The 24,108-nt window shown below is 39.9% G+C and overlaps 1 protein-coding gene across 5 annotated transcripts in view; it reads left to right on the top strand.

Moving 5' to 3' along the window:
• The first annotated feature begins 2,141 nt into the window (after positions 1–2,141).
• The window catches only part of wwox (WW domain containing oxidoreductase), a 209,704-nt gene continuing 187,737 nt past the window's right edge, over positions 2,142–24,108 (top strand). For all 5 annotated transcript variants that reach the window (XM_058076314.1, XM_058076317.1, XM_058076313.1 and 2 more), the window contains exons 1-5: positions 2,142–2,379; positions 2,578–2,642; positions 3,086–3,143; positions 4,069–4,238; positions 19,886–19,992. In XM_058076314.1, the coding sequence (XP_057932297.1) occupies positions 2,273–2,379; positions 2,578–2,642; positions 3,086–3,143; positions 4,069–4,238; positions 19,886–19,992 (507 nt within the window). In that variant the 5' untranslated portion in view covers positions 2,142–2,272. The remainder of the gene's footprint in view (positions 2,380–2,577; positions 2,643–3,085; positions 3,144–4,068; positions 4,239–19,885; positions 19,993–24,108) is intronic.

The raw sequence follows: 24,108 nt of genomic DNA, 5'->3' as shown, positions 1-24,108 counted from the left end.
TTATACACCCTCAACGGGAAATCTTAAAATCTTAAAAAACATTTTTACACTCACCTGTAAATGCATGGTGATGCATACACATGCAGGCATGCAAAGTGAGATATCAGAGTGATGGTGTGGGTAAAAGTTGACTTCAGAGCCTTGATTAAGGGCACCTCAAAAGGAAGCAATCGTAGCTGCAATGTCTTTTTTACCTGTATAATGCATAGAAAGTAACAAATTACATTTCCTAGCATTATTACTTATTTTTATTACTCAGTCTATTAGTCACACACCCACTGACATGAATTGAACTGTCATTATGTTATCATTGCTTTTGCACATCTTAATCTTACTTTGTAGTTATTTATTTATTAAGTGTCTATATGGGCAGTGGGTGCTCATTTAATTAGAGTCAAATTCTTTGTTTCTGCTGGCATACGTGGCCAATTAAACTGATTATTGTATTTTTTGTGTGTGTATTTAAAAGACAGGGCCCGAACATACAGTTATAAGAGAAGTCCAGTGAAAGTGTTGGGAAAGAAAGGAATAAACTATAAACTAAGCCAGACAAAGTAACTGACTTGCTATGATAACCGCTGACTGGACACTAATGGTGTGCGATATACCGCTAGATTTGGTATCAATCTGATACCATGGTAAATACAGGGCCAGCAGCTCCGATACCGATAAAAAAAACAATTAAGGTGGATGCATCATCAATCTGAATCAGTCTAAATCTGAATGATTTTTTCATTACCTTTTTTGTTATTATATAAAATATAATAACGCTTCTCTTTCTTTCTGCCATCCTCCAGCTCCATGCAGCTTTGGTGGGGCTTTTTTGTCATTCTTTAAATGCAAAAGCTATACAGTATTTTATATCGACACAAAAACATCACAATGTGTGAGATGTGTACCTTAGAAGAGTTTGCTGTTGGTTGAATGGGCAGATTGCGCATTTCCCAGCATACTTTGCCGTACTTAAAATTATCACTTTTTTGCACTTATGCAGAAATGTACTATTTCATAACAAAAGGGCAAGAATCATTATAAGCAATTTGCTCATGGACTGTGATTAGGTCATGCTATCATGCTGTCATCCTGTCATGGGACACATCAGTCATAAAAAATATTGAACTTTTGTTGTCTTAGTGTTTTAAGCAAATTTTTAAAAACATGTTTTTATGATTATTTTTATTTGGTTAAAAAGGAAAGACAATTCAGCCCAAGCATGTTGGTCATACAGTCAGGAGATCTGGAAGATCTGGGTTTGAATCTGCTTGGACATCTCTGTGTGGAGTTTGCATGTTCTCCCCGTGTGTGCGTGGGTTTTCTCCGGGTACTCTGGTTTCCTCCCACATTCCAAAAACATGCTAGGTTAATTGGCGACTCTAGATTGTCCATAGGTATGAATGTGAGTTGAATGGTTAAATGGTTGTTTGTCTATACGTGCCTTGTGATTTGTCCAGGGTGCACCTCCCCTCTCGCCCGAGGACAGCTGGGATAAGCCCCTGCAACCCTAGTGAGGATAAGCGGTAGAAAATTGATGTACAGTATACCTGCATACATACATACATGCATACATGTAACAGTGGTAATCTGTGCAGTCCAGCCCTGCGCACGCCGAGGCTCAAACCAACAACCACACATCCCCACCGAATGAAAGGTTAGTGGAGCAGCACTAGCCAATGAGCTAAAATTCCAACATGGCTGGCAATCCATGAACAGAAAAGTAATGAAACTCAAACTAGAATCTTGAGTGTTGTTATTGTTGTTAAGTTGTAGTTACTTTCTCTTTTAAAACATATTTTCTCTACATTTTTAGTAGAATATTCCTATGAACCTTGCAGTTGAACACAATTTGTAGGTGAGATTAAAAAGACATGGACATGGCATCCATCAGCGGCCATCAATGTTTTTGTGTGCATGTATTTTTTTTAAATAGAAATCCTCAATTTTCATTCATTCATTCATTCTTCATTCATTTTTTTTAAATCCAAGCATTAGATTGTCTTTTGGACGAATTTTATTCCAAATCTTAATGACAGTAAATGGCTTCTGAGCAATGTGTACACAGCTTGCAACTAAAAACGACAAGAACCATGCTGTAGACTCAATATCCCATAGGGCAATGCGGCTGACGCCACCATGTTATTGCGGAAGCGCTAAGGAGTACCGCGTAGCTGAGCTATTTCGCTCATTTGACTGTTGTGGTGATTGTGTGCACAGCGTGTATTGACTGCTCGTCTTACTCTTTTGCGCCATATTTTCCTGCCAAGTAGTTTTTTTTATGGCAGCTATGACTTACGCAGGTATGGACGATACTGACAGCGACGACGAGTTGCCTCCTGGATGGGAGGAAAGATCGACCAAAGACGGATGGGTCTACTATGCAAAGTACGTTGACGTCGTCAAATGTGAATTATATTCATGTGTATTGATAAACATGCGACAATATACAACTCCAGAAGTGCTTTGTAATGACTTTTAACTTGAGCAGGTGCACAACTTCCATTTTACCGTAATACGTATATTTTGTATTAGGAGCAACAAAATAGTACATGCTCATGTCCATTGTATTTTGTGTCCCAAAAGCCACGATGAGATGAGGACACAGTGGGAACACCCCAAGACTGGAAAGAAGAAACGCTGTGCTGGAGGTTTGCTCATTTTTTTTTTTTTACAATAATAATACAATTTATTGAAAAATGCTTTTCAAAAAGGCACTTTACAATAGTGCACGATGAAACAGAAGAACCACGTACCATAAAACAGAAGAATACAAGACATATACAGTTAAAGTGACAATAACTAAGTGAAAATGGGATTACACGTCAAAGCTGGGTGCAATTCCAGGCTGGTGCAAGGAGGAGGTTTTCCCATGACATGATGGTTAATTTTGTGGTTGAAGTTTTGCTGCAATGTGGATTTGAACTACACTGCATCATACAGAAAAGTGTTATTATAATTATAGTAATGGCAATTTGCACTTCTAATGTAGTGGCTTCACTCGTTCTGAGGAATTATGTTCAGATAACGGCAATATGATAGTGTTACTTAGTAATATGCAAATTTACATGTCTCTCTTTTTTTCTTTAAACAGATCTGCCATATGGATGGGAGCAAGAAACAAATGAGAAGGGTCAAATTGTTTATGTTGAGTAAGTATATTGATCTTGGAATCTTTACACAACATACCTCTGCATCAATCAATTTGTCCAATTAAATGTATAAGCAGATAATGCTCATGTAAAGAGACCATATTATACATGTTTCAACAATTTTAAATAAGTCTGATATGTCCCGCAATAAGGGGGGACACAGAGTCAGGTGATCTGGAAGATCTGGGTGCGAATCTCTGTGTGGAGTTTGCTTGTTCTTCTGGTGGGTGTGTGGGTGTTCTTCGGGTACTCTCTACATTCCAAAAACGTATATGTTAGATTGATTGGTGAGTTTAAATTGTCCACAGTTATAGGGCTGCAATGATTATTTGAATAATTCAAACACCGTCTCACCAACATGCTAGCAACATGCCCACATCTGTAACTGACTGACTCACAGATAGATGACAGAGGCTTTATTTTATTTTATTTTATTTTATTTTATTTTATTTTATTTTATTTTATTTTATTTTATTTTATTTTATTTTATTTTATTTTATTTTATTTTATTTTATTTTATTTTATTTTATTTTATTTTATTTTATTTTATTTTATTTTATTTATTATTAATTTATTTATTTTATTTTTATATCCAGGCTTTATTTTAAGATAGATGTAGTGAAGCCTTTTATATACACGAGTGGGCTTCAATAGCTCGGGGCAGATCAAACTTCATCTTGTGCATCTTGTCCATGAGGAAGGAGGTTTTTTTTCTTCATGATGTCACGAGGAGCCACAACTTCAAAAGCAAACTTTTGAGCACCTCTTCTCTCAAGAGTGGAGCAAAAAAAGTGACAGAGATGATGTTTTTCTCACTTTTGGTGCTGATAACAGGTTCTAGTGACACATATTAGTTTTGGAATGTAATTGACAAGTAATTTTGGCTATAATAGGGACCTTTTTAATATATTTTTCTTATTTCCAGCCACATCAATAAGCGGACCACATATTTCGACCCCCGCCAAGTGTTCACTGTGGAGGATGTGATGGTGAAGCCCAAGCGCTATGATGGAAACACAGCGGCTTTGGAGATCCTGCAAGGACGTGACCTGTCTGACAAAGTGGTCCTGATTACCGGGGGCAACTCTGGCATTGGTGAGCTCAGATTATTTAATATTATATTTAGGGATGGGAAGCCTTATAGAGTAAAGTGTTAGATGTAATTATTTCAATCCAATCTAATGAACTTTATTAATAAACACATTTTATAAACATAGTTTCCAAAGTGCTGCACAAAGTAGTGAAGCAATAAATGAGTAAAAGTACAAATGAATACAGTAAAAGGTAATAAATCAAATAAATACAAGAACATTCAAAACAACAACAAAAACATAAGTCAAAACTAAAAGAAGAATAAAGACACACACAAAAGAACAGATAAATATTGTCCGATATTGGCTTTTTTGCCAATAACAGATATGTCCATATTGTCCAACTCTGAATTTTCAATAATTCATATATTATATATTTTATATAAGAATACATTTGTGTTTCTTGTGGCTTGGTTTATGTTATTTCTTGAAAGGTTCCATGGGTGGAATACATTAAAAGAGACCGATTTCACGGGGGCCATGAAATCCAAGGAAATACAGCTGAATAGGTGCAGATTCTGGAAGATCAAGAAAGCTTTGTGTGCTGGTTATTGTGTAGCTGCTTTATAGGAGTCCACAACTCAACAACACATACAAAGAGCTGAAAAATGAACGTAATAGGTCCTATTTAATGAAAACAGGCAGCATAATTGCCGGCAACGTTATCGTAGGACACTCAGCACTCAAAGCGGTCTCCTGTTTCCCAGAGTGCTTTGCTGTACTGTTGTTGTAAATGGCAAATAAATTATATGTTTAAAGCTCACATAGTTGTTGGTTATTATGCATTATTTGTTGGTAATTTCTTGTCTGTTGATATCTACTGTACATATTACATTGCTGTGCGATGTTTTAGCACTTTCTTTAAGACACTGTGAGTCAGAATGGTATGAATGCATAATATGTCAGTCATATTGGTGGTCATTATGAACTATGCTGTTGCGCTGCCTGTTTTAGTAGGGTTTCGGTGTTTCCCAGAGAACGTTTGGGAGACACAATACTGACTGCATTTTGCTCCAATCTCCGCAAATGCAATGTTTGTGCTATGTGCTCTACATTGGTTCCCATTAAGGGAAGATCCCAATTCCGATATCACCCAATATCAGAATTGTAGGCTGATATTAGGCCGATAATTATTGGTGGGACGATATTATGGGACATCTTTAATAAATATAGTTTTTGGTGTTAGCTGCTACAATCACAATATCACTGCTTCTTCACATTTGTGAATAATGAGCAAAATTCCAACAAAGGGAAGTTCCCCTTTAAAAACAAACAGGCAGCCAATGCAGGGAGGCAAGAATTGGGATGATGTGCTCCATTTTTTGGTTCCTGTTAAAAGCCATGCAGCAGACTAACTGTAAGCTAGTGGCTTATTTTAATGTGCAGGGCATTACAGTAGTCCAGCTGTGACGATATAAAAGCGTGCAGGACTTGCTCAAACTGCTGCAAAGATAAAAGTGATATAATTTTAGATAAAAGTCAAAGATGATAAAAACTGAATATTACCACGGTGTTGATTTGTTTATTAAGTTTAAAATCTTTGTCAATTTCAACGCCAAAGCTAGTGGCTGTTGGACGTGCATAGTTTTTGAGGGGTCCCAATTCCAAAAGTGTGCCAGTGAGATTCTGGAGGATAACCTCTGTCTTTCCCCTTATTGAGCTTTAAGAACTTATGAGCCAACCAGACCTTGACCATGACCAGACCCCTTGAACTTAAACTTAAGTGTTCGAGAAAGAGGCATGTTAATTTTTTGTGCGTGGTATGGATACTTGGTAGTCATCTGCATGCACGTAGTAAGAGATACCATGCTTTCTAAACATTGCGGAAATTGAATCAGGTACAGAGCAAACAGGATGGGCCCAAGGATTGAGCCTTGGGGCAAGTCCCTGATAGGTAAGACCGAAACTACTCGAAGGCAGTCTCTCTGACACCCAGACAGTTTTCCAAAGGAGATAAAATAATAGTATGGGCGACTGTGGTGAAGGCAGCAATCAGGTCTAAAGCAACTGAATTTGAGAGTAGGCCTACTTGGATAGGCACACTTCTGTTTGTTGAATTTTGTGGTCGTGACCGGTGCCAATTTAAAAAGTTTACAACATTTACAAGTTTTTAAGCAGTGTAAAGTTTGCGGGCTCCCAACTATTTATTTATTTCTTTTCTGATTCTCTTAATGGTAAAGTTTACTGATCCCTGTTACAGTCAATAAAAGAAATGGCGTTAAATCCCTACTTACAGTTGTACTTACGGTGTGTTATATAGTATAGGTATTGAATGGAATATTGCCTATAGCCTTCTCCAAACTGTTCCTACAAAGTTGGAAGCACACATTTATCTCACATATTCAGCATACATTATCCCACATGATCCGTTAAGGTTGAGAAATTAAGCGGATGTACTCAAACCTGATTCATTAATAACCAGCGTGCTTGTCCATATACTGTTAGTGTATGCTGGGACTAGGATGTGATTTCAAGAGCACAACGCTAGGTGGCAGTGTGGTATTACACTGTGTTCAAATAGCCTGGCATTCATCAGCATTAGCCTCCTGAATGTAAGACACAGCCTCAACAAATCACCCCTTAATACTGAACATGATTGTATTGAAGTTCATTAGCTGGGTGGAATTGGATGTCATTGTTAACAGTAATGAATGGTGTCCTCCTCGTGCACCCAGCTGAAGTATAACTCACCATAAAAAGTCACCTATTTCTCCCTACTTTCCCGGTGTTTCCGCTAACAGAGCTGAGGTAGGTGTCGGCCATCTGCTTAGACGTTGTGCTTTGTTTAAGACATATAATGACAGCTCGCGGGAAATCAAATAAACATAAACTGCTTAATTGTCTTTATATTCAAATGCTTGGTACAAAAGCAATGTTGCAGGGCTCTAATTGTCGTATGTATGTTATGAGATGGAGCAGTATAGTAGATTTACAGCCGCCTTGGGACCTTGACAGAGCAATGAAGCCTTGATGTTTCTCCATTTATCTATACCCAGACTCTTATGAAGAAACTGATTCTGTTATGATAAGAAATCTCATGGAAATGTCGTTATTTTAAATTAACTATTTCCACTATAATAACAGTATAGTATTCAAAGTCTTATTATTATTATTCATTCATTCATTCATTCATTTTCTACCGCATATCCTCACGAGGGTTGTGGGGGGATTGGAGCCTACCCCAGCTGTCTTCGGACGAGAGGCGGGTTACTGGTCGCCAGCCAATCACAGGGCACATGTAGACAAACAACCATTCACACTCACATTCATACCTATGGACAATTTGGAGTCGGCAATTAACCTAGCATGTTTTTGGAATGTGGGAGGAAACCGGAGTACCTGGAGAAAACCCACGCATGCACGGGGAGAACATGCAAACTCCACACAGAGATGGCTGAGGGTGGGATTATTATTATTAATAATAATAACATTTTATTTTATTATTATTAACATCTACTGAAATAAATGTTTACTCAGAATAAAGAGAAGAAAAAAGTAAAACTAATCAGAAACCAAATATCTAACCACTTAAAATATATTATATTTATATATTTATTTATTTTATATTTAATATATATATATATATATAGTATTTTATAAAAAATATTTCAAATGGCACACAGCCCCTGAAACTTGTATTTTTTTGGTGTTGTATTATTAGCTTAATTAAGTTGTTGAAATTATTGAAATGTCCACTGAAATATTTATAAAAGATTGGGTAGTCTTAAAAAAAAAAGACGAAAACCTCACAATTGACCTTAATTATTAAGTAAGTTATTAAGTAATTAATTTTCTAAAATTATTCTAACAACCTTTCATTCATTCATTCATTTTTTACCGCATATCCTCAATAGGGTCGCCGGCATGCTGGAGCCTATCCCAGCTGTCTTTGGACGAGAGGCGGGGTACACCCTGGACTGGTCGCCAGGCAATCACAGGGCACATATAGACAAACAACCATTCACACTCACAATTAGCCTAACATGATGGAGTTACATCAAAAATTAATTATTAATTATTATTAGTATGAAAAGAAAGAAAACCTCCCAAGTGACCCCCAAAACGTGACATTATTTTCCAATAAAATGTTAATAAAAAGTAGAATAAAGGACCTTCCCAAGGTATTGGATATAATGTAACATGTTATCACCACAAGAGGGCAGAAGAGGTCCACCCATAACTGCTGCTGCTAAGCCGTAAGCGCAGATAAATTGCTCCACAAATGCTGGAGTTTTGCTTTTTTAAAACGTAATGAGAAGCTGAGTCTGTCTTTAACATTTTTTGTGATGAATTAAGTGCGGTTTCTAATCTGTTCTGAATGGAATCAAGAAACAGCTTCTTCTCAAGAGAATTCTCAAACATTGTTGGCGCAAGACTCTTTATATTTTAAATACTTCTTATACCCATATTAACATAACCTTTGTTTTACTCCAGCACATATTAAATATGCAGCACCTCATAATTAACAATACTCTTATAGTAATTGGTTCTAGTTGTGTGTTCCTTTGACATTCCACCAGTGAAATGTGGTTATGCCAATTGGCTGGACCCACTTAGCATTTTAATGGCATCAATAGTGTTTTAATCCAAGTGTCAAGGCTATTTCCATTTTCTTGAGTTCGTATTTCTCCATGGGGGATGTGACATTTTTATTAGTAATGGAAGGATATTATTTAATTAGCAAATTTACATTCATGTCTTTAATTTAGTTCTTAATGCACATGCACATGAAAAAAGGGACGTATAGGAGTTTATTTATACATGAAATGTCAGATTTTGTGGCTGGCCTTGAAGCACCATTGTGCTGAGAGGATGTAGGGACACTAATTTCTTGCCGAGGTGATCACGACGCCAGGTTTCCATTGCATTAGTCTTCCTCCCTCTGCTTTCCCATGCAAATTAAAAAGCACTACCAACCTGAATGGTGTTTTTAATCGTGATAATGGAAATGAATGAACTCTCTTTGTTTTTGCCCAGTTTCTCTCATCTCCTCTGGAGTCCTCTCTTGCCTTTAAAGGTTTTCTTACTCTTATAGACCTGTGCTTGTACCTCCTCAATGATTCCTAAGTGGCTTTGACCCAGGCCCGAGCCTCCTATCCATCCCCATTACACACTCCTGCTCCAGCTCTAATTCCCCTCCTATCAACTAACTTGCAGGTTATTTGCTGGCCAGGGGTCCATGGGACACTTGTCCTTAAAGGGCCATCGTCTGGAAACCTTGCAGAAAGATGTCCTGAAAAACACGCAAAACTAAATTTGAGAGTAGTCATGTTGTAGTAGTAGTAGTAGTCATGTTTTGTACTTGAACTTGTACGACACTATAAAACTTGATGTGTGTACAAACATACTATATAAAGGAAGAATAGAGGACCCTTTGTAATTGTTTCATCAGTAGAACTGCATCACTGATTAATCCATTATCCAATTAATCAATTTATTAATTAATCAATTAATCGTATTTTTAAATTTCATCCAAACATCACAATCCGTGAGATGTGTGATCCAGAAGAATTTTCACCTGTGGAATGGGGCAGATGATGAATTTCACAGCATGCTATGCTGGAGTCAAAATGACCACTTTTGATAGTCTTAGTTTTTTAAGGTGTTATTTTCTGCAATAGATAAAGTGTTATTGTTTTCATTCATTCATTCATTTTTTACCGCTTATCCTCACGAGGGTCGCGGGCATGCTAGAACCTATCCCAGCTGTCTTCGGGCGAAAGGCGGGGTACACCCTGGACTGGTCGCCAGCCAATCACAGGGCACATATAGACAAACAACCATTCACACTCACATTCATACCCATGGACAATTTGGAGTCGCCAATTAACCTAGCATGTTTTTGGAATGTGGGAGGAAACCGGAGTACCCGGAGAAATCCCACGCATGCACGGGGAGGACATGCAAACTCCACACAGAGATTCCAGGGGGGTGAATCGAACCCCAGTCTCCTAGCTGTGTGGCCTAGCCATTCGTCCACCATGTCGCCTGTTTTCAGTCACGTACAGTTAAATTATTTTGACTCTTTTTCTGAATCTGGGACCCTTATGAAGAATGGTTGTGAATTTATATACACGATACATATACAATATGTATTTCAAATCAAAATGCCAGAGTAGTACTTACTCATATCACTCCAAGCACTTTGTTTGATAAGGTCTTTGAGGCGGGCCAACTCGGGCCGGATGAAATTGCATTGCGGGCTGTATTTGGCCCCCGGGCCTGAGTTTGACACGTGATTTAGAGTTTCCAATTAACATAGCATGCATATGTTTGCAATATGGGAGGAAGTCGGAGTAACCAACTAATTCAAGACAACTGAATTCAAAATACCTTTTGCCATATACCGTATCCAAATTTATTGAACCCTCCAAAGCAGGACCTTCCTAAGGAATCTTTAGTCTAAATCAGCGGTCTCAAACTCAATTTACCTGGGGGCCACCGGAGCTAGGTTCTGGGTGAAGCCGGGCCGCATTAGGTTTTCAAAAAAACCCCAAAACGCATTTATTAAAAACTGGAAAAAAAATCAATAAAAAAACTATCTTCAATGCTTTTGCTTCTGCTATACCCTACACTTTTTCAGTACTTTGGTTCCAGTTTTCCACACCAAAATATCTGATAAAGCATTCCACTATATTTTTCTATACACAAAATAAGAAAAAAAAATAAGAATAAAGACAATAAATCAATCAATCAGTAATAAATAAGTAAAATAATAATAAAACAGCAAATAAGAAAAACGTAAGAAACCACATACAGTTGGTAGAGAAATTATTTTTTTCAGATTCAAATGTACAGTATTAACAGTTATTTAACCTTTAACATGAACATTAATGAAACTTAATAATTTTACCCAATTAGCAAGTTAGCATCGTACTCAGTTCCATCTGGGAGCAGTGTCGTAACTTTAACAACATGTTTGATGAGATGCTTTATCTTGACGTCTATTTTCCCTTTTATTCCAAATCATTTCCTGCATTTATTTGTACCCAGCGCCATAAGCCTTTAGCTTCATTGCTAATCCAAAGCAAAACAGGGCGGGGTAACAGGGTAGGGTAACAGTATGGGCGGGGCAAAATCATGTTAATTGTGTTCCGGTGTGCACACAGCTTTAAGCTGTCATTTCAACATTAAACTTTGTATCAAGGTGGGAGCCTCAAACTAGTGTCTCGCGGGCCGCAAGTTTGAGACCCCTGGTCTAAATGCATGGACTAACCACCACGTGTTGTCTTGTTGTTTACATGTCTTGTCAGTGCAGAACTATTGGAAGCATATTAGATACAGGAAGTATGTAGGATTTAGTACAGTGAGAGCTTCATAATGTTCTTGTCGCTTTACTTTTAGGGATGTTATTCATGAAAGACTAACATTGTTTGTGTTGATCCCAGTGTTATGTTGTAGGGGATTATGTGTCAGGCTGGTGGTTTGGTCCTCTCTGGATGGAGAGATCTCTAAGCATATTCAGTGGAACTGTAGGGAGCCTCTGTGTGCACATTAAAACCGTAGCCGAGCTTTGTGGCTGATCATTAGATTGAGGCAGATCTGTTAAGCATAACTGCTATTAAATTGGCTGCAAAGCTAAGGTATTTACTGCACTGCTGTTTATGAATAAGGACCCCCTCGCTCTCCTTAAAGAAGACCCGCGAACCCATGCGTTGAAGCAGAACCCGGGTCAGGAGGGGAATGCATTATTCATCGCGGGGAGGAAGTAGGTGGATAAAAAGATGTTCCTGGAAAGAGCGGCATGTCTGCGTCTTATTCGGTGTGTCCTGAAGCATCTCGGAGTGGCTGCCTGTGGCTTAGATGACATCCGCAGTTTATCTGTGTTCATATCCACTAGTCTGGGAGCATTATGTGTGTGTTCCAGTGAGCAAGTCAACCTTTTTTTTCTTCCCAATGAGCATTTTCCATCCTTTCTCATAAATGTGTTTATTAGTGATGTAATGAGGAGCAGTTCTGGTTGGTTAGTCAAGTTATTCAACTTCAGAGTTGATACCAGAGGCCAGAATTGACAGAATCGCTAATATAGTGACTGGACTGAATCAAATGATGCTCAGTTTTGACCGAGCCTTATTGCTGTGGCTTAGTTTTATAAGAACAATCTCTGCTTCTTCCTACTTCTTTTTCCAGATATATTGAAAATGTGATGGGGGCCGGCCGTGGTGTAGTGGTTAGTGTTCTGGACGTCTCGGGTTCGCATCTCCACTAAGCATCATTGGTATTCGTAAGGAAGGGCATCCTGAATTTCAGGAAAAAAAATTGCTTTAATTTGGACCATCTGTATGTCAAAGTACAGGCCACTCTTTGGTGAAGTTTGGTGGCGTCAACAATAATTAGAAACAAATATTGATGAACCATACCATCTGAGGAATCACACTTTTTGTTTAATTAATTTCAAGATGCAATTAATTAATTGTTCTAAAACAGTGAAAGTTCATTACATTCAGAACAGCCATTTTGCCATAGTCTGCCAGTGGATCTGGACAGGGTGGAGCAGTGTCTAAAAATCCACTGTCACCAATGGGTTCTGAAAGGCCGGAGTACTGCTTGATGTAGAGGACAGACAGCACAGGCTCAAGCGCTGATTAGACTAGAGACGAAATTATGCTGAGAGTGAAAGCGAGAGAGAGGCCGATAAAGTGTGTGATGAAGGAATTAGGAGGCTGTTCAATTCCGACATTGAAGGAGACGCAGGAGGAGGATGACAGCGATTCATGATTTTTCTAATAGGCTACTATTTAACTAGTCGTCTTTCACACACTGTTTGGAGAAAATAATTTATTTAATTAAATTTTTTCCATGTAAAATATTTCTCTGGCGGCACAGCGGTCGAGTGGTTAGCACACAGACCTCACAGCTAGGAGACCAGGGTTCAATTCCACCCTCGGCCATTTCTGTGTGGAGTTTGCATGTTCTCCCCGTGCATGCGTGGGTTTTCTCCGGGTACTCCGGTTTCCTCCCACATTCCAAAAACATGCTAGGTTAATTGGTGACTCCAAATTGTCCATAGGTATGAATGTGAGTGTGAATGGTTGTTTGTCTATATGTGCCCTGTGATTGGCTGGCGACCAGTCCAGGGTGTACGCTGCCTCTTGCCCGAAGACAGCTGGGATAGGCTCCAGCACCCCCGCGACCCTCGTGAGGAAAAGCGGTAGTGAAAGAATGAATATTGTAGCTCTATATAAAACCTCATGAAGATCCAAATATGCAAAAGGTAAATTCTAGCTATAATAGCTTTTTTCTTAGGATTTCGATCAGGTATGTATCATTGGATTGCTTCATGGTGTCGGAAAATGCATATTTTTTTTGTATGTGTCTGGAAGCGTTGGTCATTTGTGTCATTAGTTTGGGATAAGTTTGTGAACTAGTTCGGGAGAGACTGCAGGTTGCTTGATCACTCTTGATGAGCCCAAAAATGTCTAATAAAACCTATGCCAATGTGAAGCTCGAAGAATTTTAATGCATTAATTAAATGCCGTCATTGGGGTAAAAGAGAATTAAACCAGGTAATAAACAGTCACATATCCATAATGTTCATTCACTGCTTCAGAAGCATCTCACATAGTTTTATGCTTTGCATTATAACAAAAAAAAATTCAGTAATTCATGTTAGAAGTGATGCTTTATGATGTACTTCATGCAGTCTGCAGTCGACTGCCCAAATTGCCCTGTGATGAGAGGGGACTGTGGGAACTTGACATGTTTACCCACAGGTCCTGTAATGATCTCAATTGACTTCTGTTTGTCCAATTGTACTACAGAGCTTATTTTAGTTAAATGCCTCTTTGGATGCAGATCAAGAGCGAGCTGGAGAGGCGATGGCGTTTGCCAAATAAAGCCGCTCACTGACGAGGGCTAGTAATGATCTCATTACATTGAGCCAATACACCTGTGTACCGGTGGGGGGGAGGGTGTTCAGAGAAAAGGGTGGCTGGACAGCGAGGACAAACAAAGCGTGAAATCACTAAATCACACCCATTATTAGTGGGGGAGAGGTGGGGGTATAGCTGAAGGACCAGGATACTAATGTACCATGAAGAGCATTTGTTGCTTAATGGACATTTTACACCATTTTTTAATATCTTTTATGCATCATCATAAAAAAATACTAGCATTAATGGTAGTTTTAACAATTGTTTTGTATCCTTTTGAATGACTATATTGTAATCACAGTTGAAACGGCGACATAAGGGGAAGAACCTCACCAGATCCAGCAGTCTGCTCCGTTGGTCTTATTTGAGCCGGATGGATGTACTCACTCACACACACCACACTGTAACCCCAAATTAGTAATCATTACTAAAGCTGTGCATGGTAGGTGATTGCCATGGGAGATGTTTCTGTTTTATTTATTGCAAATATATTACAATAGCGGGCGGCACGGCGGTCTAGTGGTTAGCGCGGTTAGACCTCACAGCTAGGAGACCAGGGTTCAATTCCACCCTCGGCCTTCTCTGTGTGGAGTTTGCATGTTCTCCCCGTGCATGCGTGGGTTTTCTCCGGGTACTCCGGTTTCCTCCCACATTCCAAAAACATGCTAGGTTAATTGGCCACTCCAAATTGTCCATAGGTATGAATGTGAGTGTGAATGGTTGTTTGTCTATATGTGCCCTGTGATTGGCTGGCGACCAGTCCAGGGTGTACCCCGCCTCTCGCCCGAAGACAGCTGGGATAGGCTCCAGCACCCCCCACAACCCTCATGAGGAAAAGCGGTAGAAAATGAATGAATGAATGAATATTACAATAGTAATTTTAATTTTAAACATGTAAATCTGAGTCAAGTATTCAGTCTTCTCTTTTTTTTTGAGTCTCTGTTGAAGGACTGCACTGATGATAACTTCATAAAAAAATCTCTCCCTTTAATATAAAATTTAATCTGAGCAAAGTGCTTTGCGAAAACAATTCAGGAGGTGGAGTCCATATGTGTGGCCAAAAACATGACAGCTGGGGCCTGGGTTCGATTCCCCCCTCGGGCATCTCTGTGTGGAGTTTGCATGTTCTCCCCGTGCATGTGTGGGTTTTCTCCGGGTACTCCGGTTTCCTCCCACATTCCAAAAACATGCTAGGTTAATTGGTGACTCCAAATTGTCCATACGTAGGTATGAATGTGAGTGTGAATGGTTGTTTGTCTATATGTGCCCTGTGATTGGCTGGCGACCAGTCCAGGGTGTATCCCGCGTCTCGCCCGAAGACAGCTGGGATAGACTCCAGCATGCCCCCGACCCTAATGAGGATAAGTGGTATAGAAAATGGATGGATAGATGATAACTGGCCAAGCATGTTAACATTTTCTAACATTTGAGAGAATTTGAGAGAATTATTCTGTCATTCTTTGAATGAAATTGGAAACGTTCCCGATCTCCTGACTATTTGGCCTAAGTGCTACCCAGTCGGCCACCGTGCGGCCCGATTATTTCAGCAATATTCATAATTTTATCCAAAAAATTTTTGTCTTAAAAACACCTTTTTTTCCTAAAAAGCTTTCTTGGGAAAATACAGTTCACCTAATATTGAAGATTCGAGTCAATACGGTATTTAACACAGATTGGTGCTATGAATGCATGCTTTGGTGGGCTGTCATTCACATTTTTTTCATTGGTGCATGGGACAGTTGTAGTTGAGCCTTTATATATGCATTATATAAAAACATCACTGAATAAACTCTATATTTGTATTTCTCTCCAAGCTCAAACTATTATGGACATTTTGTCAGATGTCCATTCCTATTGCACACAAACAAATATAAACACATATACATATACATACATTTTTGAGTGAGGTAATGATGAATATTACAGTCGTAGAAGTCTTACAAGCTGGTAATAGTGTGCATTGTAAAACAGCTCATGGTGTTTGTCGATCCAACGGAGCAAAACTCAAGTGTCTGACCTCTCGTCATGTTCCATCATCAGAGTACATTTCCAACACAGGCTCTTGTTGTTGTACACCTGACCAGGAATTCATTTCATTGCGGCCCACTCCGCCAACAAACACAGAAGGAAGGGGCGGATGTTGGTCTCTGTTACAGCGAGTGCTGCTCTCGTTATTTCACAATTAATGTCGAGCCCTTGTTATTTGTCACCGCAAATACACGGCTCGGGTGACGCCGCTGTTGTTGCTGCCATATTCTAATTTGTTCTCCATTATGGAAAACACTGGGGCCGCTTAATTTCACTTTCATGGTGGTTACACACAACAAGTGAGTGAGGGGGGGAGGGGGGCGTTGTTGTTTACCAGACGCCGGTGCACATGTCCACTTTGGAATGGATGAAAGATTTTTTAAATTGTATTTTTACACTGCATTCATATATTTCATGATGGGTTGGGGTTCACTTTCTTTGGAAATTGCATCGTTTTAACGTGCAGGTTGGTTGACCACAGCTTGTATTTATTTTATTGTATTGTTGAATATATGATACCCCCAAAGCAAAACAAACTGAAAATAGGAGTAAAAAATCGACCCCTTTTACAGATTTTCTATTGACATTTGCGGTATCCATCTACCCGGTCTGCCTATTCACATCATGTCTTCCGTCTCGGAGTCACTCAGCTCATTTTTCCCTGTCATGTTGTTTTTATTTCCCATTTCCTGCGAGTGCAACAAATGCTCCCCCCACTCGACCGCAGCCCCCTCCATTACACCTATTAAGAAGTCATATAATTTAATTCCATGCTTCACTTGTCAGAACCGGGGCTTCCAATCCTGCTCCAATTTTGGTTTTTAATAGATATTGGTCCTTAACACACTCCTCACAATTAGGCCTCCCAGTTTTGCTGTTAATGAAAATCAGATTAGGACCTATAATCTAATTACAGTTCATATTAATCCACCCCTCTTGATACTAGTCCTGCCCGACGTGCCCCCTCACAGACCTTCTCTGCCACATTCGGTTATTGTAGCAGTTTGTCAGTCAAGACACTCACTCCTCAGTGTATTTGCATCAGTATGATGGCGGGGCTAAGAAATGCAGTAGCTCCCCTAAGACTTGCAGTAAATGTACTCATACTAGGCCAATTATACTGTATTTGAGCCCACTACTGTTACGTTTCATGTTTGCCCTCCTGTTCTGTACTTAGCCTGCCTTCTCCGCCTATTTGTGCTGTCTCTGTTTTCAGAGGCCCCCGTTCCGGTTGCAGGCGTGACAACTGGGCGCCCCGGTTGCAGACTGGATTAAAACTGATTGTTTGTAGCTGGGAGACACTGGTTCTTTCTTCCTACTTTTTGGACATTTAATAATTATGGCGTCTTGTAGTAGGGTGCTCAGTTGTTTACCTGGCATTCAGCCTGGTCCTCCGCTTTTCTCCTTCCGCTTTTATTTGTTTTTTAACAGTATATTTTCACCGTGCCTTTTGCCAGCTCAAGAAGATTCTCTGATGCATGCGCAGAATGCCCACAAGGTGGCCAGGTTCGCTGTTATTGCCCAGGTACATTTTACTATCTGGTATCAGGTTGTAAAATCAATACATTAGTTATGTAAAAATTACTTGGTGTCAATTATCAAATTTAATAATAATAAAACATTTTATTTGTATAGAGCTTTCCAAAATACTTAGACACTTTACAGAAAAATGGAGTTGAATAAAAGCAAGTAAACAGAGTAAAAGATACATTCATTCATTCATTCATTTTCTACCGCTTTTTTCCTCACGAGGGTTGCGGGGGGTGCTGGAGCCTATCCCAGCTGTCTTCGGGTGAGAGGCGGGGTACACCCTGGACTGATCGCCAGCCAATCACAGGGCACATATAGACAAACAACCATTCACACTCACATTCATACCTAAAAGATACATTGAAATACAACATTCATTCATTTATACACAGCTAAAACAAGAGTAAAAGCGGGGCACAGCAGTCAGGTATAAAAAGTTAGACATTAAAAACAGATTTAAAGAGGTGGGTTTTTAGTTGTTTTTTGAAGATGGGAAGGTCAGGGCAAGCACGGAGTGAATGGGGCAAAGAGTTCCAGAGGGTGGGGGCAGCGATGGAGAAGGCGCTGTCACCCCAGGTTCGGAGCTTGGTCTTACAGGGGAGTGCCAGGACGTTGGAGTCTGTGAAGCGAAGGTGACGCGGGGGATTGTGTGGATGGAGGAGGTCTGTGAGATATGGGGGGGTCTGATTGTGGAGGGCTTTGTAGGTTATGAGAAGAACTTTGGAGTGAATGCGCTGGGGGAAGCCAGTGGAGGTTTTGGAGGACAGGGGTAATGTGTTGACGGGAACGGGTGGACGTGAGGAGGCGGGCAGCGGAGTTCTGAATATATTGTAGTTTGTTGAGGGTTTTGGAAGGTGTACCGTAGAGAATGCTGTTGCAGTAGTCAATTCTGGTTGTGATGAATGCATGGATCAGGGATTCAGCGGCAGAGAATGTAAGTGATGGACGGAGTCCGGATATGTTCTTAAGATGGAAAAATGCAGTCCGGGTTAACTGTTTGATGTGAACATCTGACCTCGCTTTTGTATCCTTCCCCTAGACCATGATGTTGAACAATCTTTGCTCTAAGGTTATTTGACAGTTATTTTGAAGCTACCATGGTACTACTCTTTAGAGAAGAAGCAAAGAGGAGAACAACTTGAAACTGGCCACCTTAAATATCCTTTCTCATGATTGGCTTCACTTGTGTATGTAGGCCAAGGGTCAGTGAGCTCACCAAACAAATTTCGTCTTTGTGCGAAAGGTATTCAAATCAATAAAACAACAAGGATTCCCTAATTTAGGCACCGGCTTACTTTTGTTTCAATAATTATTGCACATTTGCTGTAAATCCTATGAACTTCATATCACTGTGTTCGTCTGCTATATGATATATTTAGCTGAAATAGCTGATCCCAACAACTAGTGATTTATAAAGAAAAATCTTGAAAATTATCAGGGGTGCCCAAACTTTTCCATACCGCTCTAAAATGATTGCATCCTACAACTACATCGTCTTCAACCACAAGCACAGATGCAATCGTTGGTTTAGGATTGGACTAGTAGTAGCCTAGTATAAGTACGCCCTAAGAAAAAACAGTAAAAAAAAAAAAAAAAAAAAAGAATTCAACCTAGGGCTTGCAATGACCCATTTAGACTTGTAATTTAGAAATGAACTTCTCTCCCGTCTATCTTAGTCAGTTTTATCGCAACTCTGCGATTAGGTTAGTCTTGGACTGATAAATTTAGTGCCTATCTGAAAGGTCTCTTTCCATTCCGGAATGGTGTCCTTATCAGCAGCCTTTTGATGCTGTGAAGTATCACACCAAAATTGTGTGTTTGATTGTTCGTTACACTCCCTCTATTATTAGCCGTGTTTGTCATAATTACCACCATCAATGTGTCATTAGCAACATAATTAATTTCCGACAACCCTCCTTCCTCGTTGTCTAACGAGCGGGCGGCTAAATACCTTCTCAAAAAGCCAACGGTCACATCCTCAACTTTATCTCCTTGTGAGGGAAAGAAATAGACCAGAACCACAATAATTCAATCAGTGTCATCACTTCTGAGAGAAATGATTAACTCTCTGCACCAAGACCACTGGCTTGCTCAATGAAATAAATTATATGAAAACTTGATAGTTGCTTGCACTTCCTCCTCCCCGACCACGATCATGGTTATCTTCCCCTTTGAAGCATCTCATTTAAATAAAATGATTGTCTCTGTTTTCGTCTTCCAGGCTTTGAGACAGCCAGGTCTTTCGCTCTTCACGGCGCCCACGTCATCCTGGCGTGCAGAAACCTGTCCCGAGCCAGCAAAGCCATCAGTAGCATACAGCAGGAGTGGGTAAGTGGCAATCACACCCTTACAGTTTTGGTTTAAAATGTGAAAGGTTGACGGGAGTTGAGTATTTTCCATAAAAAATTAAGTAATGGAAATGATAGTTAGACTTGATACTGTCCAGCTACCTGCATTGGCACGTATGAAAGCATTGAATGATGAATTGACATTGATCACAAAAATGAAAATTACATTCATTCATTCATTCATTTTCTACCGCTTTTCCTCACGAGGGTCGCGGGGGTGCTGGGGCCTATCCCAGCTGTCTTCGGGCGAGAGGCGGGGTACACCCTGGACTGGTCGCCAGCCAATCACAGGGCACATATAGACAAACAACCATTCACACTCACATTCATACCTATGGACAATTTGGAGTCGTCAATTAACCTAGCATGTTTTTGGAATGTGGGAGGAAACCGGAGTACCCGGAGAAAACCCACGCATGCACGGGGAGAACATGCAAACTCCACACAGAGATGGCTGAGGGTGGAACTGAACCCGCGTCTCCTAGCTGTGAGGTCTGCGTGCTAACCACTCGACTGCCGTGCCGCCCTGAAAATTACATAAAAAATGAAAAAAAAATATATTTTTATTTGCCACCGTTTTTTAAAATGAAGCACCAGCAGCTTTTATAGGTTATTGAACCATGTTTCGTAGCGAAAACTTCAGTAATAATGGACTCACCATAAGGCAGTAAAACCATGGCTATATTCACACTGCAGAGTATGATGCAGAATTCTGAATTTTTGTTTAAATATGATTTTCTCATGTGGTCATTCACATTCCCCCAAAAATGTGACATGTTAATATGAACACAAAGTGATACCATTGATTTAATTTCCGAGCCGATACTGGGTAAATATTTAGGCTGGTATCGGTGATACCAATCCCATTCACCTAATATGGTTGGTAAATTTTTAAGTAGTGCACAGTATTTCAAATCATAGCATAAATAATACAAGACAACATAGTCATGTATTGATGTATTTTAAACCTTTAAGTATATTGAGATAGTGGTGTGATTTACAGTATTACCAAGCTAAGAAAAAACAAAGGACACAATCATATAGCTGACGTATCAAAAGTATCAATATTTTGATTTCAGAATCAACTTTACAGCATGATGCAGCTGGTATCGATATTCCAGTATCGATCGACTCGTTATTAGCTTGCTCCAAGCAGAGATTTGAACCCAGGTCTTTCCAATCTCCTGACTGTGTGGCCCGATTTTCATAATGTCTGCGAACAGAACAGAACAAGAGTGCCATGAAAATATCTTCCATGTACAGTTGAGGCTGCATGGGTGACTACATCTTCCTTAATGACACGGACAGGCATTACAGTTTGTTGCCGATGTACCAATGTGTGCAGACATCCCATTAGAAAAGTCATTCAATATATGGATTCAGGTTTGTAGCTTTTTATGCACGGCATAACAAATTTAAATGTTATATACATTTTTATAGTCATATCGTAATATATATCCCAAAAAATACACACCCTGGTAATATGCTACAATTACGTCTCACAAGAACTTCAACAATATTTTTGTACAGTTTCTTTTCATATTAAAACTGCAACCGCTGCATTAACGACTTTAAGTCTTGTGTGCACTCCAAAGCGAGTAAATGAAATAAACTCTCTACAAAAAGTCAAGACAGGGTTTAAGGGTGGTTTAGCGGATGGGAGTGAGAGAGAGCATCTGATAATTACCTAAGATTATTCCTCTAATATCACTGCACTTGTGACTCGTCTTCTGCAGATTTTCCGAGTGTGTGGGAAAATAAACAAGTGAAATGTGGCTGCTGGAGCAGAAAGAATAAGCCATTAGCGCTGGCTTGATTACAGACAGCGGAACCTGAAAAGGATGGAGAGTGAGTGCTCAGAACTGATACGCAGAGAAGAGAAAATAGAGAAAAGGAGAGCGAGGCAAACGCCTTTGAGGGAGAGAGTAAATCTGCAGTGTTTAAACTCAACACAGCCCCTAATTGAAGGATGCCCATGGGGACGTCAGTGCAGTGTGCATCTAAGAATGGAGCTGCTTTGTCAAAAACAGTTTGGAATAGCAGAATATCTTGTTTTAAGCTCCACATCTGCTTAAAATATTGTGGAAGTCTGTGCACAGTGGGACCTTTACAATTGAACAAAATACATTTTTGGTGCTGTGCTTGATTTTTCTGATTTTTCCATAGGACATAATAGAAAGTAATAATAATTCATTCATTCATTTTCTACCGCTTATCCTCACGAGGGTCGCGGGGGGTGCTGGAGCCTATCCCAGCTGTCTTCGGGCGAGAGTCGTGGTACACCCTGGACTGGTCGCCAGCCAATCACAGGGCACATATAGACAAACAACCATTCACACTCACATTCATACCTATGGACAATTTGGAGTCACCAATTAACCTAGCATGTTTTTGGAATGTGGGAGAAAACCCACGCATGCACAGGGAGAACATGCAAACTCCACACAGAGATGGCCGAGGGTGTCAATCAATCAACTAAATAATAAAAAAACAAACTAAATAATCAACTAAATGTTGTATGGACATTGTTTTAAGTCCCATTTTACCAGTCTTAACTGTCATACAAGTGTAAAAATAAGTCAAGCACCGCTTTATTCAAGTTGTAGGTGCATATTGACACCTCTGTGTGAGGCCCTGGTTTACTCGTGTCCAATCGATGAGATCCACACAAAGTCCATATAGTTGCAAAAAATGAAAGGTTTTATTTTATACAATGCTATGACAATAAGGTTAATTGTTCAAACAAGATAACTCAAGAAATCAGACACGGTAAAAGAAAACCGTGTGCCTCCACAGCAGTTCAAAGCTTCCACCTCACTGTGTGACACAGCACCTCCCCCAATATGTGCGTGACCGCACACCTGAATGGAGTTTTTATAATAAGCAGCACCATTATTAGAAACAAAAACAGCAACACCAATTGATTAAAATAAATATTACCATTTCATATTTCAAACAATATTTAAGGTGTGCGTCATAGCATGAATAACATAAACTCCACTCTACAATTGACTGGCTCATACACAAGTGTAAAAACACTTAACTTTAGTAAAGTGCAACAGTGGAAGAGTTTGAGAGAATCATTCTTTTATTTTTATTAAAGTTGGTTGAAGCACAACATTAATAGTTCCATCTTGTAACCCCGTTTCCTAACTCTACTGAACAATAGCAGCACATGGCTTTCATCTTCTCTACTTGTCCGTTTATGTATTTCACTTGGAAGACCAAGTCACTAACGACCTATATCAAGACTGGGCTGCATGGTATTTGTTTACAGAGTACTCTATGTACACTTCCTGTCCGTCACTCATTGGGTTCCGTGTAGTAATGCGATCTTTGCACAGTCCCAAATGTCGGGGGGTGTTGAATGACTGACTACGACTTTATGATGTTGCTTGAGCTTTGAACTTTTCTGCGACTTTTATCCCCAATTTAGTTTGAAAACCAAATTATATGACTATTCCATTTTGGAGTGTGCACTCTAAACACACTTAAAGCCGGCCATTATCGCTCCTTTCAGTATTTCCTTCCTGAGCTGACGCTAATGAATAAAAGTCACAATATCAGAATACATCTTTGCTCCTCTGCTGACATTATTAATAGATTCAGGAGAGGCATAGAGAGGAGGATTAATCTTTAAGATGATGGATGGACGTCGCTCGCCTTCCCATGCTCCTACGCTAAGGTCATTTTGATAAGAGGGTATATTTTGGGGTCCTCCGTACAAAAGGTCATCGTATCTACTTCCAGGTCTCTCTCTGAGTTCCGCTCTGGCTGCCAGGGGTGGAAGTGGTGTCCCGATTGCACGGGGACCTCTGACCTCTAACTACCTGCTTAAAACATTACTCTGAACTCTCTCTTTGCTCAGCTCTTACCTCTTACTGTGTGGGACTAATGCCACTGTTGAACACTGAGAGTGATGGCTCATGCACGGAGCAGGGCGTTGCGGTTCAGTGTAGCGCCGTGTACCGACAGTGGGAATAATAGAGGGGGTCACAGCAGGATAATGGGCAGGTCAGAACAGCTAGTGGCTGTTAGGAAGAGCAGGTCAGAGGACTTATCCTTCCCAGACGCATATATTGCACTCTGCCAGGCA

The sequence above is a fragment of the Doryrhamphus excisus genome, chromosome 6 (genome assembly GCF_030265055.1).
Source record: "Doryrhamphus excisus isolate RoL2022-K1 chromosome 6, RoL_Dexc_1.0, whole genome shotgun sequence".
NCBI classification, from domain to species: Eukaryota; Metazoa; Chordata; class Actinopteri; order Syngnathiformes; family Syngnathidae; genus Doryrhamphus; species Doryrhamphus excisus.
The sequence above is the reverse complement of the archived record's forward strand: the minus strand, read 5'-3'. Positions and strand labels throughout refer to the sequence as shown.